The sequence below is a fragment of the Ciconia boyciana genome, chromosome 6, assembly GCF_034638445.1.
Source record: "Ciconia boyciana chromosome 6, ASM3463844v1, whole genome shotgun sequence".
Lineage (NCBI taxonomy): Eukaryota > Metazoa > Chordata > Aves > Ciconiiformes > Ciconiidae > Ciconia > Ciconia boyciana.
In genome coordinates this window covers 25,787,122-25,804,661 of record NC_132939.1, presented here as the reverse complement: position 1 = coordinate 25,804,661, position 17,540 = coordinate 25,787,122, and the positions used below count along the sequence as shown (strand labels likewise).

General features: G+C 45.4%; 1 protein-coding gene across 2 annotated transcripts; it reads right to left on the bottom strand.

Moving 5' to 3' along the window:
• Window positions 1-1,086: 1,086 nt before the first annotated feature.
• Window positions 1,087-16,495, bottom strand: LOC140653241 (1-aminocyclopropane-1-carboxylate synthase-like protein 1). 2 transcript variants are annotated; one of them, XM_072865115.1, is made up of 15 exons: window positions 15,854-16,495; window positions 13,930-14,543; window positions 12,354-12,413; window positions 9,579-9,649; window positions 8,970-9,039; window positions 7,739-7,805; window positions 7,162-7,259; window positions 6,504-6,581; window positions 5,392-5,492; window positions 4,577-4,666; window positions 3,477-3,522; window positions 3,187-3,328; window positions 2,448-2,590; window positions 1,912-2,065; window positions 1,087-1,673 (listed from the first exon to the last, which is right to left on the bottom strand). In XM_072865115.1, exons 1-15 carry the CDS (start codon window positions 16,311-16,313, stop codon window positions 1,375-1,377), a joined length of 2,493 nt encoding a protein of 830 aa, XP_072721216.1. In that variant the 5' UTR covers window positions 16,314-16,495; the 3' UTR covers window positions 1,087-1,374. The 2 variants fall into 2 exon arrangements, with proteins under 2 accessions (XP_072721216.1, XP_072721215.1); XM_072865114.1 differs by having other exon boundaries at window positions 15,677-16,493.
• Between the last annotated feature and the right edge of the window lie 1,045 nt (window positions 16,496-17,540).

Here is a 17,540-nt window from a genome sequence, read left to right as displayed (position 1 = left end):
TGTTCACCTGTGATCAGCAAATTCCAACTGCTTTGAAAGCACAGAATTTAGCCTAAATTTTATCTTTCACCTCTGTAACTTACTATATAAACAGATTCCTTAATGCCACCAGGATGAAACTTGGTTACTATCAGAACATAGTGCAGAAGGAGAAAGGTGCACTTCCATTCAGTTTTCATGGGCAGTTTCCTTGAACTCTGGATTAGTATGTATGCAGAAAAAACAGCTTAAATTCCTTTAAGATACCTAAAATTTTATAGTACCAGAAATTAAAGAGCTTTGTATCTGTGAAAGAAGCTTTCCAACTGAAATACTTTATCACGTTCATACAGGAAACAGTGTCTTTTAAAATGGAAAAGAGAGGAAGGAGAGGAGACTGAAGAATACTGTTTAGTCAAAAAATTACCCTGCAAATTGACAAACATGGCTAAAAATTTGCCTTAATTACCCTGATAATGGTGGAAGGTGCCACCTTGGAAGCCTGTGGGCTTAAAGTAGGTACACCTAGCATGGTGGCAGAAGAAGTATTTTCTACATTGTCCTGCCCATATACCTCACTGCTAACCAGAAGGGATGGACTTCCAGGAATAGGAAGGCTGCAGAAAGAACATCTACTTTCAGTCGCCCCTCCGTTCTTAGCTCTTTTGTGGACACTATGCCAAGAGGCCAACGGATGCTGCTTATTTATATGAATACAAAAAAGAAGGATAGAAACAAAAACGGGCATTTCACCAACCGACAGTGTTGGATACTGTCTGATCTGAGGTTAGACTGGAAACCAACTCAAAATGAAAAGCTTTACAGAACTCAGACTAGATAACCATGGTCCTAAGAGCCTCACTCATGCAGATGAACCCGTACACATGCTTATTTACCCTTAGCTGAGGCTAAGTTAGGGCTGACACTGGGTTCTATCTCCCCAAAACACCTCTTTGTGAAAGCAGTCATCTTCTGGCCCCGAAATAGTTACATCTGATCATCATTCAGGAAAAGGGAAACTTTACACATTTTAACAATCTCAAGTCTCTGTCTTCCTGGAAAGCGTGAAATAAGAAGCATAAGAAATGACACCACAGGACCTTGTAAGAGAGTTAAGAGCATATTCATTAGAAATGAAATACAAAATACAATGATGCTGCAGGACAGGGGGCAGCAGGCGAACAAGACCCCCCCCATTCCCTACCCTCAGCCCAATCCAAGGAATGCACCTATATAATACAAATTAGAGATCTCAAACAGGGGGGAGAGGAGGGGTTTTACAAAGTGATTTTCTTGCTATACAGAAAATATATTATTTGCTGGAAGTCACTGCTGAGCTGTTAGGGGCCCAGAGTCAGTCTCTGCTCAGGAAACCCCCTGAAGGGACACTGACCCCTACTGCTTCCCCACCAATTTGCTGAACACATCGTAGATCTCTGGCTTTTCCTGTGCAAACTGCTCGGCTGTATTTTTCTGTAGCCAGTCGGATGAACGCATCTGTTGCTGCAGGAGGCCAATGAGGTCACCAAGGTTGGAGCTACTGGCACAAGTAGGCTCCTGGTGGCGGGACACAAAAATGACTTCATCTGTGCTATCTGCTTTGCCATCCTGATCTGACTGACAAGGCTGCTCCTTCTCCTCAGCCAGTATCTCCTGCTCCCGCTCTTCCAAAACCTTGCGGATCCGTTGCATACCTGCAGTCGTATAAGGAGGAGGAACACTAGTGGATTAGTTTAAGTCACACAAGTTTAGGACACACAAGTGTCCCCAGATCTGTCAGATCCAGAAAAATTTGGAGGATGGAAGGAAAGGGAAGAAAAATGGAGAAGAAAAGAGAATAATAATAATAGGATAAGTTTAGGATTAAGGAGAGGAGGAAACAGTGCTGCAGAAATTCTGGTGGGAGGATAAAGAGAAGAAAACATTACTCACCTAACTGTAGTCGGTGGGTCTTGTCAGCAAAGATGATGCGGAACCATCCGGGTTCACTGCATTCAAAGGCTTTACCGCAGGACAGGAGGACCTTGTTATCCAGAAAACGCCTCCAGAGCAGCATCTCCTCCTCAAATGTGCCTGTCCTAAGGTACTAGGAGAGTCAGCAGAAGGGCCCGAGGTTAGTAACATATAGGCCAAATCACTGAGATCCTCATGAATTTGTGATTCCCATGAGGTCTGCAAAGGCCAGGGGAGACACCTTTTACCTCTGAAGTACAGCAGTTGTGATATAAAGGAAGAAATGGGGAGGAAAGTGGCTTGAGAGCAGTAAGATTCCTGCAAGGAGGGAAATGCACAGACAGACGAAAGGAAAAGAACGGACAGAAATACCAGGCAGCCCTTCCCTCTGCTCATCAGACAACAGATTTGTTAAAACAAAATGCTTATCACAATATTAAACTTTCCTCTAGACACAGTTGCACCACATGCCTGCCGTCATCCCAGGAGAAGCCTCCCTTCCTAAGACTACCAACCTTTCGGAAATCAATCCAGACAAAGAAGCCTGCATTGCGGTTGAGAAAAGGAACCCCAAGTGTCTTCAGCTCGTCTGTCACATATGTATGGGCAGCTTTTAGGCGGGCATGGTTGGCCCTCAGGTACACCTGGTTGATCCAGTCTGACCAGAAGGAGAAGATAGAGAAAAAAATCACAAACTGAGAAAGAATTCCAATCTGTTCAAGTTTCCAAAACACTCACAGTGCCTTTTTCCATGTCACCCTTCACCTCCTTTTTTTGTTTTCTGTTTCCTCAAATAGCAAAAAGAGGCACAAGAACTACTTAGCAGTTTCATGCCTGTGCAGAAGAATATCTTCTTGACCTTCCTGAGGAAGTTTCCCTACATTCATAGCTCTTAGTTGTTGTGGACTGTTAGCACTCCATCCAGGGCAAAGCTAGAAATCCAGTTCCATTTCCCTCGTCCCACAAGCCCATATTCTTTGTTTCTGCTCAGCTGGTTCTAAACAACACTGCCTATTTCTATCCACATAGCTATCACACTTCTTCAAAGCTGCTCCTCTAATTCTGCTGATCAGGAGCTCTGCAGAAATGGTCCTTTTCTGTAGCTTCATGTTACATGGGCAGTCTCAGGATTATAGAAGACTGTCAGTTAAGCTGTACAAACAGGAGACCACTTGGGAAAGTAAGGGGAGGGGATCCCCCAGGTACCAAGACACACAGAACGGCAGAGGATCATACATGGAGCTACTGGCTCACCTCTGTCTCTAAGCAGCTGTGCAACCTTGTGCTGGACAGGTCCACAAACCCCATGGAAATAACACAAAGAAGCCACTGCATTAGCAACATCTTGATTCTCTGTGTATAAAGTACCAAAACGAATCCCAGAGACAGCAAAATCCTGCATAAGACACAGAGAGACTACTTTATTACACAGGAAGACCAGGATCCTATTACTACTGCCTTGTTCTCTCCAGCATGAGGAACCTGAAGACACCAGCCAACCCTACCAGCCAGGAAGCCACGGCACGACGGCAACCAGCACTCACCTTGCTTATTCCCCACATCACATGAGTCCGCTGTGGATCAGGCAATCTGTATGTAGAAGGATGCAGATGGGCAGTTAGTGTCATAGGTGCTGAAGCTTTTGGATCACCAGTGCAGCATTGCAGAAACAGAGAGGCAGCATTACACAATGACAGACAGTGCAGCACGGAACATCAGTCAAGTAGAAAATTCAAATCCGACCTAACTTTAGAAGCTAGGAACACTCTGGAACTAGTTTTAGACACAATTTTCAAATATTACAGAGATACAGAGACTTGCAAGTGCTATATTTTACGTGCAGATTTCCTGCACATATGAAGCATGTACATATAATGCTAGAAATCAGGGCTGTGCTAATGTATTTGCCAAGAATTAAAAGTAATTTTCTTTCTTTCAAACCCCAATATTTTGCAGAAGGAGATAAAGTTCTTCTTTTGCAATGTTGTACATCCAAGCCCAGCAACACTGAGCTAACACTTAACCAAGTGTATTTTATTTCCTTGCAATTGAGAACAAAAAGAAAGATAGCACCACTGGTGAAAACTAGAAATTTTAAAAAAACAAACAAACAAAAAACTACACCATATTTTTAAAAGGTGAGATTTGAAAAGTTTTTCATCTCATTAAATTGATACCTAATAAAACCCATTCTCCAGTCTGTAATAACACTGTGATCCATGACTACTGTATGAAAAAAAAGAAAGTAAACAGCAACAGAAAGTCTTTACAGGCATCAGAAGAAACGTGGGAAAGAGGTAACAATGTTTAGGTAGGAAGAAAAGCTTCACTCTCAACAAATGAAACATCTGTTTCCAGTTTTGGGGACTGTCACAAGCAAATACCAAAGCACACATTGAAAAGTGTACCACAACAGAAAACTTAACTACCATTTTTTACTTGCTAGATTGCACTTGACAAAATGCATTTGCCATTCAGAAATTACAAAAAAATCAGAAATCAGCATAATGCTGATTCAGAATCTTATGCTGATAAGATTCAGAATTTGCTAGCCCATGACTTAACTTCCAGTCACAAGTTCTCGGCAAGGCATCATGTTGAACTGTCACTGGAAGATGGCCAGGGAAGTAGGAGCTGATTTTACCTGTCCATGCCTAGGACACTGTGAAACGTGGCTGATTCATCAAAAACTGACAGCATGTAGATCTCATCTACTATCACATGCAATTCATGCCTGCAAAAGGACAAAATGGAGATTACAAAAGGCTGCTTCTGGTTTAGAAGCAGAGATAAATTCAGGCCTGCAAAGACTTGCTTTATATAAAGAAGAGGGACACCAAATTTTGCAGAAGTAAAGCATTTTTCACAACTCAGAAGGTCTATTATGTGTACATTGTGTACATGTGTACAAGTGATTTGAGATATATCCACCTAACTGTCAGCCACTGCAACCATATAATGAGATAAAAATTCAGTCATTTCCAATGCTCTAGTGAAAATTAATTCCTGTGTGTACTACCCATCTAGAATAAGTTGTATCATCATCCACTTTGAATCTCACAGATTCTGAATCTCAGAGAGTATCTGTGATCCATGATGAAGCTGGGAACCCACATTCATACATTTCTTTGTCTTTGCACATACAGGGAAACTGAGATGAAAGGAACTCAGCTTCCTACCAGAGAAGCACAGCACCATAGCGTTTGCTAGGACTACCAACAAATAAAACTTGCATTCGTTGATACAAGTTGCTTTGCTACTCCAGATGACTGCATGGTCCATGTTCCCGTGTCCCCAGCACTCCTCTCTCCTCTCTTAAGCCCACCACTGTATGTGAAGAACAGACTGTTTGCCTGACTTAAAAGATATTCACAGATAAATTCAGGGACAGCGAGTAGTCCACCAGATACTGGAAGCCGTATCCGACTCAGGATGCCTCAGCCTTCCAAACTGACATACCTTTTAGCAAATTCCAGGTAATCCCGTAGCTCTGACAAGGAGTAGATGTCCCCGAGGGGATTTTGGGGATTCAGAAGAATTAAGGCCCTTACAGTGACACCCTGCAGAACACAAATAATGCAATATTGAGAGAGCACCCATCATGGGATAAATTTTCAGTCCCTCTACTTGAGCAGTGAGTGTGACACAAGATTCCCCTTAAGCTTCCACCATGACTTTTCGCCTAAAGGCTAGATTTGTATGAGAAAACTTTTAGCCACAAATTAAGATTTTTATTTTTACAATTATATCACTTGCAAAGTGATCTGAGGAAAAGATTATAGAATGAATCTATGATTTTGAAAAGCGGGAGTCTGCCACAACCATTGCCATCTGGTCAACCAATTAATGAGAAAGATGCTGTCACACGTTCTCAGCATGGAAGAGAACTTTCTCTGAGCTGTATCAGTAATTGAGAAGTAACAAATTACTGAAGATTTCCCATGAATGAGGCAAGAAAGATAGGAATTTGAGCTATGTGCATGCAAACTGTTCTTATTTAGAGCACACTTGTCTGAAGATGTCAGAGCCAGTAATGATCTAAAGATACAGCTAAACATATAAAAGGCTTAGGACAATGTCAAAACTTACACACTAACTCTTCAGAAAGGTGATACTCATCTGCATTTATCCTCTAGATTTGCACCTCTCTCCCTCCTGCAAAAACTCTCAGTGTTCTTAGTGGAGTCATCTGTACTACTGTGTAGAGCAGTCAGTTTTGGGGTACCTCAGCTGGCCTTCCTGAAGGAGAAACCCTGGGTAGTCCCTACTTTTTAGTGCATGCCCAAGTACATTTTTTTTTGTGATATGAATGGGTTCCAGTGCTTTGTGAATGGTCTGGTACTCCTAGTTTATCCTTTCTGCTGTGACCAAAATTGGACAGACACGACACTGGAGGATTCCCCCTAAGACTGCCCCTGAGTTTGCAAGCAGCCTAGTCTCAAGTGGTCTACAAGGACAACCGGAAAGCCAGGTGCTAGGTTTTGAAAATGTTTTGATCTTCAGGCCAGTTCTGGGACATGCTGTCTCATATTGTAAACTTAACTGGTAATGTGAAGCTCAGCTAAACTCACCTCTGCCCGGGCATCCTGCAAGGCTTTTTCCAGTTTTTCCACTGTAAGCTGAAAAGGCCGAGTGCTTGTTCCAGTAATCTGAAAGACATCACAAAGATAAAAAAGGCCAAGTTATTTCAATAGAGTCTGCCTTGAGCCAATCCCCTGAAAAATGTTCCCCAAAAGAAAATAAAAACCCAACAATAATGACCTAGCAACCATCTTATCCTTTCATACTACAGAGAGAATAAATAAATAAATAAAATCAAAGTAATGTTCATCACAGGCTGGCCACACACAGAGAATTCTCTGGTCATCCTCGAATAACTAAAACAATGCAAGATCTCCATCTGGTCTTCCACCCCTGGGACCATCTCGAGTAGGACAGTACATACTTCTGTCTCCGAGGTTCAAAATGGCCATTTTTTTTCCTCTCAAGAGCCATTATTGGGAGTAAGATACAAGAAAAGGACAACACTGGAATCCAGATTTATGATCTCGAACAACTTCCTTGCAAATTACGTGCCCAGTTTCCCAGCAATAAATTGGGAAAATGCCCATGGGCTGCAGCCTATCCTTGTTCTGAGTACTGCTTCCAGAGGTTCCCAAAGCCTGGCACTTTCCAGTATCAATTATTTTTTAACAACAGAGGTTGATATTCCCTTCCCTCAGATCTTACCTTACTGTCTAAATAGGCATACACCAGCTTGACATTACCATAGAGGAAGACACTCTGGGTAATACCACCATAAAAGGGAGTAGCAATCAGAACAGCTTCTGGAACCAAGAAAACAAAATTGATCATCAACAGGTCACAGTTCTTCTCTCTCTTCTAATGTAGTTCAGCTAAACATGAAAGCTTTTCTACAGCTGTGCCCTCTGGAAACACTGTAATGTTACTGCCTTTTCCTCCACTTTATTTTTACATTAATTCTTTAATCTTCTGCAAGAACCCAGGTAAACATGAGTATAGGCCACATTTAGTCTGACAAACTAAAACAGGGCACCACGAAAACAGTGAAGGCAGACAGGGCAAGACACCAAGTGTGAGTGCATGACATCTGCAGACCATGGAGGTGATGAACTTCACAGCACAATCTTGCAGCAACCAAGAACTTTGCAGTAGGCCAATGCTAATTCCACTACTTCACTTCTCTCAAACAATATTTAAACAGAGTAACGCATTATTTCCCAATATAATAAACATTAAAGGCAATATAATAAACATTAAAAACATCTCCCGACCATCCACTTACCCCCTGGATCACAAAGGACTGTAGCTAATGCAGAAAATAAAGAGCCACAACCATTTAAAACAATCACCTACAGAAGAAAGAGAGAGAGGTTAGTGATAAATCTGTCCATAGAAAGACAACACTATAAAAGAATAATTTCTGACCATATCACTGAAATATATTTTCTCCCCAGTTCTCTAGCACGGATGTTCCCAGAATTTTCCTGCTGAAATCCCACTTCTACCAGAAATAACTTTAATCCTGTTCTTTGCTTCAGAGACACTTTGTCCCAGTGCCATTCTTGATTCTAAGAAGCAATTTAGAAAAAGAGTAGGCTTTAAGTAGGGAAAAAATTGGGGAGCAGTTCTGAACTGCTAGAAAAGCAAACTACTTTTCATCAGGTAATATGCGTTATCGTCTCTTTGTGGTAACAGCAGCTCTGACCTCCTGCCAAATTTGTGCAGAAGTGGAAACCACTGTCTCGTACAGGAGCAGGTTTGACTCCTGCTTCTGGAAGACAGATGCTCACAGGTCCCATGAGTTTCACTCCAAGTATCAGGCAGAATCTGCTGCCCTGGAGAAGCAGTGATCAGCAAACTGATCACTGGTAACTTCCGTTCATGTGAAGTATGGGCTTCTGCTGAATTACTGCAGCCAGAAAAGCAATGGCTGCACCAGCTCCTGCTGCCTTCAGCACTCAGCAGAGGCAGGAGTCCCTGATCTCCACAGGCGCCTGTGCCCAGCCTGCATCTCTCCCAAGTCAGCAAGTCCTGCAGAGACTTGGGTCTTGACACCTTCCTTACAACACTGCCACAAACTCTGAAAAGGTCTGTTTTTACAGGCTAAAACTACTCTTGGCTCAATTACAGATTTTTGTTCTGAGGTGTAACAGCAGAAAGGGACAAAATTAAACTCGACTGAAACAATGGGCACTCTTTGTCAAGGCTGAGGGATACAGGCACAGTAGGTCCCAGTGCTGAATAAGGAGATGAACACATAAAACCCCACTGAGAGCACTGGCATGAGGAGTTGGCACACAGAAGTAAAGCATGAGGCAGATATACAGTAGACCTGAAGTGTTTTGGCTGAAGTGTGCATCAAAAGCTACTGAAATGGCTATGAATCAAGCTCATTTACATGATAAAAGGCTGTCATCTTACCAAATAATTTGTTTAAAAAAAAGAAGATGAAACAGTCTGACAACAAATGGCAAAACATTAGAACAGACACCAATGGAAAGTGGGTTACCCACATTTTCTGCCTTAAGAGGTGCAGGGGCCTTGCAGTAATAGGTCAAAAATCGAGCCACTTCCTCCCGTAAACTGAGAAAGACACAAAAGCAAATATTGATTCAGCTTATTCTCCAAGAGGCTGGGCTTCCCCAGGTCCACATCTCAGGAAAATAAAGCCAGGGCACAGTAAAGTCTGGTGAAAACAGCTAGAAAACAGGATAGCTCAGGCCCATGCCACAGACATGACTTTTACACATAGCAAAGGTGTCACAGATAATGTCTATAATGGTGCATACATTTCTGATGAGCTTTAATCGAGGCACAGAAGAGAAGTCCCAAGTGTTCACTATGTTTCAAAGAACTGTTTGGAGTTATCTAATTTGTTAATGTATACAGTGCTTTTAAAACTGTGTTTGCTTTAGAAAATTTGCATCTTCTCTCACATAAAAGGATTTTTAACTGGATGAACTGGTAGGGCAGCTAACTTACAGTTTTGCAAAGAAAAAGATGATTAAATGACCTAGAAAAGTTTTAACTATTGAGTGTAGCAGAAGTGATTTGTATTCATCCATTCTGCTTATCAGAGAAGTCGTCAAAAAGAGAATTGTTACAGAAAAGGGAAGACTTACAACATATGACCCTTCCAGTCAGGATACTGAAGCAGTGGAGGCTCCATCAGATTCATATCGGCCTGTGTCAGCTGGGAGCAACGAGAAGAACCATTAGAAGCACAATCACTGATACCAGAAACATGGAGATAGACGGGATCCATGTACAGGTGCATACCTGCATAGGCACACACACACACACACACGTGCAACTTCAACAGTTGTAAAACTGGATTGAGAAAGGCACTGACCATCAAAATTAATGCAGCTTGGAGAAGCAAGGACCAGCAAACTGATCAGTGATACCTTCAGGTTATGTGGCGTACGGGCTTCTGCTAAGTTACTGCAGACAAAACTTCGCTGCAGAGAGATCTACAAAAAGGAGGCAGAACTGGCAATGCACACGATGCCCATAACCAAGATGCCTGCAGAAGACTTTCTCAGCAAATGAAGCAACCCAAAGAGTCCCAAAGAGTGTTTCACCCAAGCTCTGAGGACAACAGCTTTCAGCTGGAAAGTAAGTCCCAATTGTGAACGCTCAGGTCTAGACTGTCAGAAAGAGACAGAAAGGATTCTGAATCACAGTCAGATATGTATTTTCTTTAATAAACTTTCAATATATTATTTTTGTAATGAATTCTAGCTTTCCTTTATGTCTCAGTTCCAAGTTACTGCAGCTCCTTCAGATCTATAATTCTGATAAGTTTTGATAAGTGTTAAAGCGTAACACGAGCTTTCAAAGGACAGGAGAAAAATGAAATTATCTTCTTAATAATTCTTCCCCGGGGCAGGCACTTTGTTCCTTATTAGAAGTTCATTCTGATCTCAGACAGATTCACCTGAATTGTGGAGCCCTTTTTAATGTTTATATTTAGATAAAGTACGCACACTGCTTTTATCTAAATATTTTCAAGGTTGTACATATGAGGGTTTCGCGTAATCCAGTTCTATGAAGTTGCAAGGGAAAGCACAGCAGTGATATAGGCAAAGAGGACATTTTACATAAACAAAAAGGGAATAAACAAATGTTATGTACACTGTACCTTCCAAATATTTAATGGCAACCAAATCTATGAGTTAATATTAACAAAGGTGAGGGTGGGGCAACACGACAAGTAGGTGATAGTGCAAGGGAGGAAGGAAATTCAACATGCAGCGTGAAAGTTTCTCACATAACAAACCCACAACATTCTGTATTGGTGTTTTAATAACTGGTGCCAAGCTCTGGAGTTTAAAGACACTGTCCTTATCCCATGCAGAATTACAACCTGATATTATAGGATTAAAGTTCCTTTATTCAGCTGTAGATGTTCTTGAAGCCTATGTAGCACAGAACTGTGCCTCCTTAGATCTCTCTCCTAAACTTATCTAGAGAATGCAACATAGAACGTATCAGCAGACTTGGCCAAAAATGACTATGCAATAATAAAGAGGAGAACCCTTAAAGGTAATGCATTAAGGGCTAAGGAAACCAGATAGGCCAGCTGAAAGGAAGACCATCTGAGATCTCACCCCACAAAATATTCTCTAATTTAAGGGTCAAAAGTTGAAGACAGAAATCTGATACATTACTTTATTCAGTGGAAACAGTAAGTATTTATTGTCCCAAATAGCAACAAATTATTTGCCTACAATCCCAGTTGGTGCTGCATTCGGTGAATCCATACCGTAACTCCAGGCTGCAATGACTGAGAAGCTGGCAACAGTATCTTTGTTCAGCTTGTTGCCACAAGCATTATGGCTCATCTCACTATAGCCAACAAAGTCTTAGCTCATTTTCGTAATAAGGCTAATTAAGGTGCAGCTGACTACCATCTCCCTCTGCGCTACTTACTGCAGACTTGGTGTTAGTTTTAAGGGGAAAGGACAGCAAAGGAAGGAAGGTACCACCTATGCAGCCTAGAAGGCACCTTTTTCGTGCAGGCAGCAGCTCTGCCTTACCTGTTCTTTTAGCTGGAAGGCGGAGTGGTGGGGTAGCGTCCCCCCGAGTCAGTGGAGTGGCAGGCAGAAATAAAACAAGGAACATTTTGAGGGTGGGAACTGGTGGAACGGGAGCAACCATGAACTTCAAACCGCAGAGGCCGACTCCGACCCTGAGCCACCTTCCCTCCCCCCAGACAACTTCAGGTAGGAGAAACTGCCACCTGCACACCTCGCGGGCTGCACCTGGGCAGTGATTTTAACGGAAATCAGGAAACATTCGTCTACAGCACGGTTCTGTTGTTTTCTTTTGACTTTTTCTACTTTTTGAGTTGTGCCGTGTGTTTCATGCTTCTCCCTGGTGCAACTGAACAAAGTGAGCAGGTAGCAGCAGACCCAGTCTGATTTTGAGAGATTTCAAGAGCTGCCACCATTCACTGCTGCCACCCTCGCACATTTCAGGTAAGTTCAGAACTGGGTATCCAAATCGTGTGACTTTATAATGGACAGATGTGAAGATCCTGGAAATTAAATAGAGTTCAAAACTAATTTCAAAACCTCTGTATTAAATCAACTGCTGTGAGCAGGAGAAAACATAACGCATCTTATTTTCATTTAGTTTTCTGAGCCAAGTACATCCCCAAAGGGAAACCCATCATGAAGAGGAACAGAAAAACACCCTTATTCCTATCCTTCTGGAAAAGTAAAATAAATATACGAATAGATGGATTCAAAAGTGACTTCCAACAAATCAAAAGTTCACGACGAAAAACTTCACCAGAGAAACCTGAGCAACAGCAATAACTCTACGAAAGTGCAAGCACCGAGGAGGAACTACACAGCAAATTCAGTATTTCTTTTTGGAATAGGACTTACCCGCTTAGACATCAGGTCAAAGCAGAGTTTATTCTCACTGGTGCCAAAGTTTATTATACCCTAGAAAAAGAAATAATTTATTGTTTATAGACACAAAAAACACATGCATACATCACCTTAGCTATCACTTCACTAAATTGCCTCCAAAAAGCTTACCAAGGAAAAGTCAAAACACAGTTCACAGAAACTTCACCACATATAACACAAGACACGTATCTATGTGTGTGTGTTTACATATATATGCCAGGCACTCAGCTTCTTAGTTAATAAACTGCCTTGTAAATGAATATGTACTAACAGTTTATAATTCTTTACAGAATATGTTTAAATTAATCTTGAATTCACTCACTGGTATATATCTAACTACAAAAGAAATCCTAAAACAATTCTGAGAAAACCAAGGTTTACCCTTCTGCAGCAGTTTTAAGCAAGGTTTTGGATACATTTCTTTATCTAAAAGCATTTGTTTATCACTCATTACCATTCCACTCCACTGATTTTCTCAGAAACCACATAAACATGTAGTCATGAAAAGTGGTTAAAACACTACATTTTTCCCCTCTGGAGAGATGAGCCTACACTTCCAGGTTTAGGATTTGGCCGGGCTTATTTAGCACTACATTAGATCTTGAAGATTTCAAATCTACTAGCACATTTTCATTATTGGAAGAGGTTAGGTAAATAATTTTTTAAAAATGCAAAAGGAAATCTAAGCAACTGTATGTTTATGATGTTACTAAAGTACAAGTCCAATTTTAGGTATTTGTTTAAAAAGCTACCTCCTACATAGACAACAGTTGGTAGAAGAGGCAGTTTGCGCCTCATAATGCACCTTGTATCAAAAACTTCACTGTTTTTCTATCTTAAAAATCTAGTTTTCACCTCCCAACACAGTGTGACTAAAGTCAAGACTAATAATAAAACATTTTTAAAGTTTCACGTAGTTCAGTATCTGAATGCGGGATCTATTTAAAAGTAATCCACATATAAATAATGATTTATATTTACTGTACTTGTTACTCAGTAATAATTTGCCATGAAGTATTAACACTCAGCCTTTGTGCCACAAGGGGGGTATGATGAGCTACTTACAACTGAGCAGCAGAGTGTAAACAGGCAGAAAAAGTGCTGAGAGTTAGTTAAAAGTAATTTAAAAAAGAAAGTCCACTACCTAGTTGCTGTATCTCCTGCACCCATCACCTGCAATGTTCAGAAATAAGCAGATGATCAGAGATGGTCTTCAGTGGGCAAAAGAGGTGATGAGGTGAAAGGAGGAACGGGAGCTCTGTTTGTTCCTGCAGATTTCTTACATCTTTCAAGGTCTACTACTACTATTATTTCCCTGATAGGGAAATCAGATTGTGCAAACCTGAGCTGAACATGGCATTCACCTTTGATATACAGATGGTCTGCAAAGCTACTTTTTATTTCTCTTCCTCAAACAAATGGCTTGACCCACCATGTATTAGTGAGATCAAAAACCCCCCCACGCTTTCAGCATATCTGTCAGCAAACCTCTAAGAAAGTTTTTTTCCTAGCAAGAAAGCCACGAAAACACTTTGAGGTTCTCACTCACATTGGGGTTCTTGTCTTCATCATACTTGTCAGCATGATAAGCTTTGTACCCTTCCTCAGTGGAGCCACGAAAAATGTTGGCAATGTTGCCGCGAGCAGAGAGGTAGGGGCTTCTCTGGAAGTCACTGGGGTTACAGAAGCCATGCATGTCAACCTTCTTCTCGGTAAGCGGCCGAGCCCTCATCTCTTGCAGGTCGCCCCCTCCTCCTCCCATTCCCACAATTTTGGACAGCGCCTGGCTGAAGTCCAAGCCCCGAGGCATCGCAACGGAGGAGGAGCCGCCACTATGGCTCTGCTTTAGGATGCTGAGCATCTGAGCAAAGACATTGAACATGCGAAACTCATGTTCCCGCTCTAGTTCAAACCGGCGCTGCTCCAGCTGCATCCGACGCTCCTCCACATCCAAATCTCGCTGAAATCGGCGTTCTTCCATCTGCAAAAAGCGCTCTTCCATGGCCCGCTGAGATGTCAGGGTCTTCAGCAAGAGATCATCGAGCGGGTCCTTCATGCGCTGGCCTTTCCGCTTTTTTCTCAGCCGATGCAAAGCTGAGAAGCCAGGTCGGGGAACCACGTTCTGGATCCGTGACGAGTTTGCCATGTTGGGCTCACTGAAACCTGTGAATACGTAAAAGCAAGGAAGAAAAATTAAACGTGCAGCAAGTAAAGTGGCATGGACATGCTTTGCTGCCTTCCCCTACCCTTCCTAGGAAACACCCTTGATCTACTGTGATTTTACCTGATCAAAGTAAAACCTGTCAGGTACATCTTGCAGTTTGCGAGTTTTTTCGATGTTTGTTTTTAACTTCACACGTTGGGCATCCCATTATGCTGCCAGCCCCAGCCCCATACTCGGCCTCTGAGTTAACCTGAATGATCATCAGTTCCCTCCACTGGACTAACTATGCAACCACCATGGCGAAGAGGACGTAGCATTCCTTCCTGATCTCAGACGTTAACCTCACACTGGTTATCATCTCTCTTCTGCCCCGTTATGCCGTGCTCTTCCATCAGCCTGTCCTAGACTGGTTTGAAATCCCCCGGATTTCCAGACTGTACCCTTCCTGTCAGCCAAGCAATGGCCAACTGCACTTTCAGTGCAGGATCTCATCTCCTGTAAACAGATACGCTGTTTCTGCCAGTGACTTTCAAAAACATCTTCTTTCCAAGTCCTAATGAATAGCTTAGAAAGCCAGCCAATGATTATTCCCAAGTATTCTTCATTGTTGAGTGTCCTAAAAGATTAGATCCAGAAAATATTTTAAAAGAACACAAGGAAAGTTTCACCTGCAGGTTTATAGTGTAGCCATGGCAGAAGAGGGTCTCCTGATACAATTCAGCATGAGGACTGCAGACAGCCCTGGTGATGTTCAAATGATACCAAAAAGCATGCATTTTTTTTCTTTTTTTAAATAAGGTAAGTACTGTCAGCATTATATGCAGAAATCTAGCACAAATTCCTAGCCTGGCTTACAGCAGACATGCCAGCCCTTTGGATTTCATACACAATATTTAGCCTAGTGCAGTAATTTTAGATTTTATTTACCTGCTGCAAGATACGTTTCGGGAATGGCCAGAAGACTATGAATGCAGATACCAGCCTTCTACTTTAAAGCTTTTTGGGATGTGGAAAAATAAGGATCCAAACATCAGTGCGAAAACCAGGTGTCTATCTCTGCACCAGAAAAAAATCTCTCTTTCTGGGAAACCGGGCAGAAACCTTATGCTGGAATGTAAAAGGCTATCCCTACCTGAAGGTGAAACACTGGTTTCAATGGGAATCTCCACCCTGGAGATGGGAGAGTCGTTCTGGGCCCTCTCCAAGAAGGCTCTCTCCATCTCATGTTCTTCAGGGGAGCCCTGCTGGTAAGACATGGATGGTGGGGGCTCTGGGGTCAAGCAGTGCTCATCAGAGTTCACCTCCTCACATTTGATTTCCATCAGTTCAGGGTGCTGGGAGTGTCCAAAGGGCAGGGCCGAGGAGCCGAACTGGTGATGGTAGCTCTCCACCATGCCGCCCTGCAGCACCTGCTGAGCCATCATGCTGCCACTCAGGGAGCTGTAGGCCAGGGCGGGCCGGCTGGTCAGCACCCGGTCCATCACCTCGTAGAACTTCCACGTCCGGCCGCCCCGCGGGGCCTTGCTGTTGTCCTTGATCCGCCGGTACTCCAGCTTCATCTTCTTGATCTTCTCCCGGCACTGGTCGCCCGTCCGGTGGATGCCCTTCTCCCGCAGCACCTCGGCGATGCGGTTGAAGACGTGCTGGTTGCGCAAGCAGCTCTCCAGCTCCATCTGCACCGACTCGTCGGCCCAGAGCTGCAGCAGCTCCACCACCTCGGGGTCCGACCAGTTACTGCCGCGCTCGTACTTCTTCCCCCGAAAATCCATCGCTCCCGGGCCCCGGCCGCGGAGCGGCGGGGCGGACCGCGGGGGGGTGCCGGCGGGCCGGGGGCTCGGCCCCCGCGCTGCCCAGCCCCCCCGGGCCGAGCCCCGCCGGGCCAGCGGCGGGAAGGGGCGCCGAGGGGGGCCGGGGGCGCCGGGGAGGGGGAGGCGGCGGCGGCGGCACCGCGGGGGCGCCCGGGGCGGGCTGCGCCGGGGCTCCCGCCCGCCGCTCGGCCCGGCCCGGCCCCGCCCGGGCGGTGCACCTGCCCCTGCCCCTGCCCCTGCCCCTGCCCCTGCCCCCGCCCCGCCCCCGCCCGGGGGGCCGGGCCCCCCGCCGGGAGGGGGCTCTTGCACCTTGGCCCGCGAGGGCGCCCGGGCGGCCCTGCCTCCCCCCAGCCCCTAGCGGGCTGTGCGGCCGCCGGCTCGGCGCGGCTCGGCTCGGCACGGCTCGGCTTAGCCCATCCGCTAGAGCCGGGCGGAGCGAGCTAGCGGGGAGCCGGGCCGGCATGTTCACATCCGGGGTGACGCACATGCGTGCAGCCCTATTCCGGGATAACTTTAGTCCGTGCCAGGCGCTCGCCGCGCTCCCGGGGCCGCGACGGGCTCCGCGCAGCGCCGCGGGGTCCCTCCCCCGCCCCGCCCCCGGCCGGCAGCACCGTACTGTACTGTACTGTGCTGTGCTGTGCAGTGCCGCGCCGTACCGGGCCGTGCCGCTCCACCGCCGCGCCGCCCGGGGGAGGCGCCCCGCTGCCCCTCACCGCTCCCGGCACGTCTGGCCCGCCCGTCCCCGCCCCGCCCGGCGCTGCCAGGCACGGCTCGGCGCGGCCTCGCCCGCAGTCACCCCCCCGGGCTCTGGCCCGGGGCGAGGCGGGAGCCCTCGGGAGCCGTGCTGGGGGGCAGGGCCCCTCCCCGCGTCCATAGCCGCCGGTGAAGAGGCCGGCCCCGCTCACGCTGCCCCCGCGGGGCTGCTCCCCCGGGCGCGGTTTAGTGGCGGTGCAGCGGAGCGGGTGGCGGGCCCGGCCTGGCTAGAGCTGCGCGGCGGGCGGGGTATGCAGCATCAGCCGGTGTTAGCGGCTGCCCCCGGCAGCCCCCCGGCTCACTCGGGCAGGGCTTGCGGACAAGCACGGGGACAGGTCACTGCCTGCGGTCCCTGGACACCAGCGAAGGACTTGTGCGTCCCCTTTGGCTGTGTTCCCTCCCGCGCCCAGAGAGCTTGGCAAGCGGTGGGTGCGG

Bases quoted from the DNA above. Each gene is read 5' to 3' on its own strand.
- LOC140653241 (XM_072865114.1), bottom strand. From the start codon at position 16,313: ATGGATTTTCGGGGGAAGAAGTACGAGCGCGGCAGTAACTGGTCGGAC. The intron at 5,493-6,503 runs GTGAGTTTAGCT...TGTGTTCTGCAG, and splicing joins TGCAGGATGCCCGGGCAGAG to GGTGTCACTGTAAGGGCCTT. The intron at 4,667-5,391 runs GTATGTCAGTTT...GTCCTTTTGCAG, and splicing joins TACCTGGAATTTGCTAAAAG to GCATGAATTGCATGTGATAG.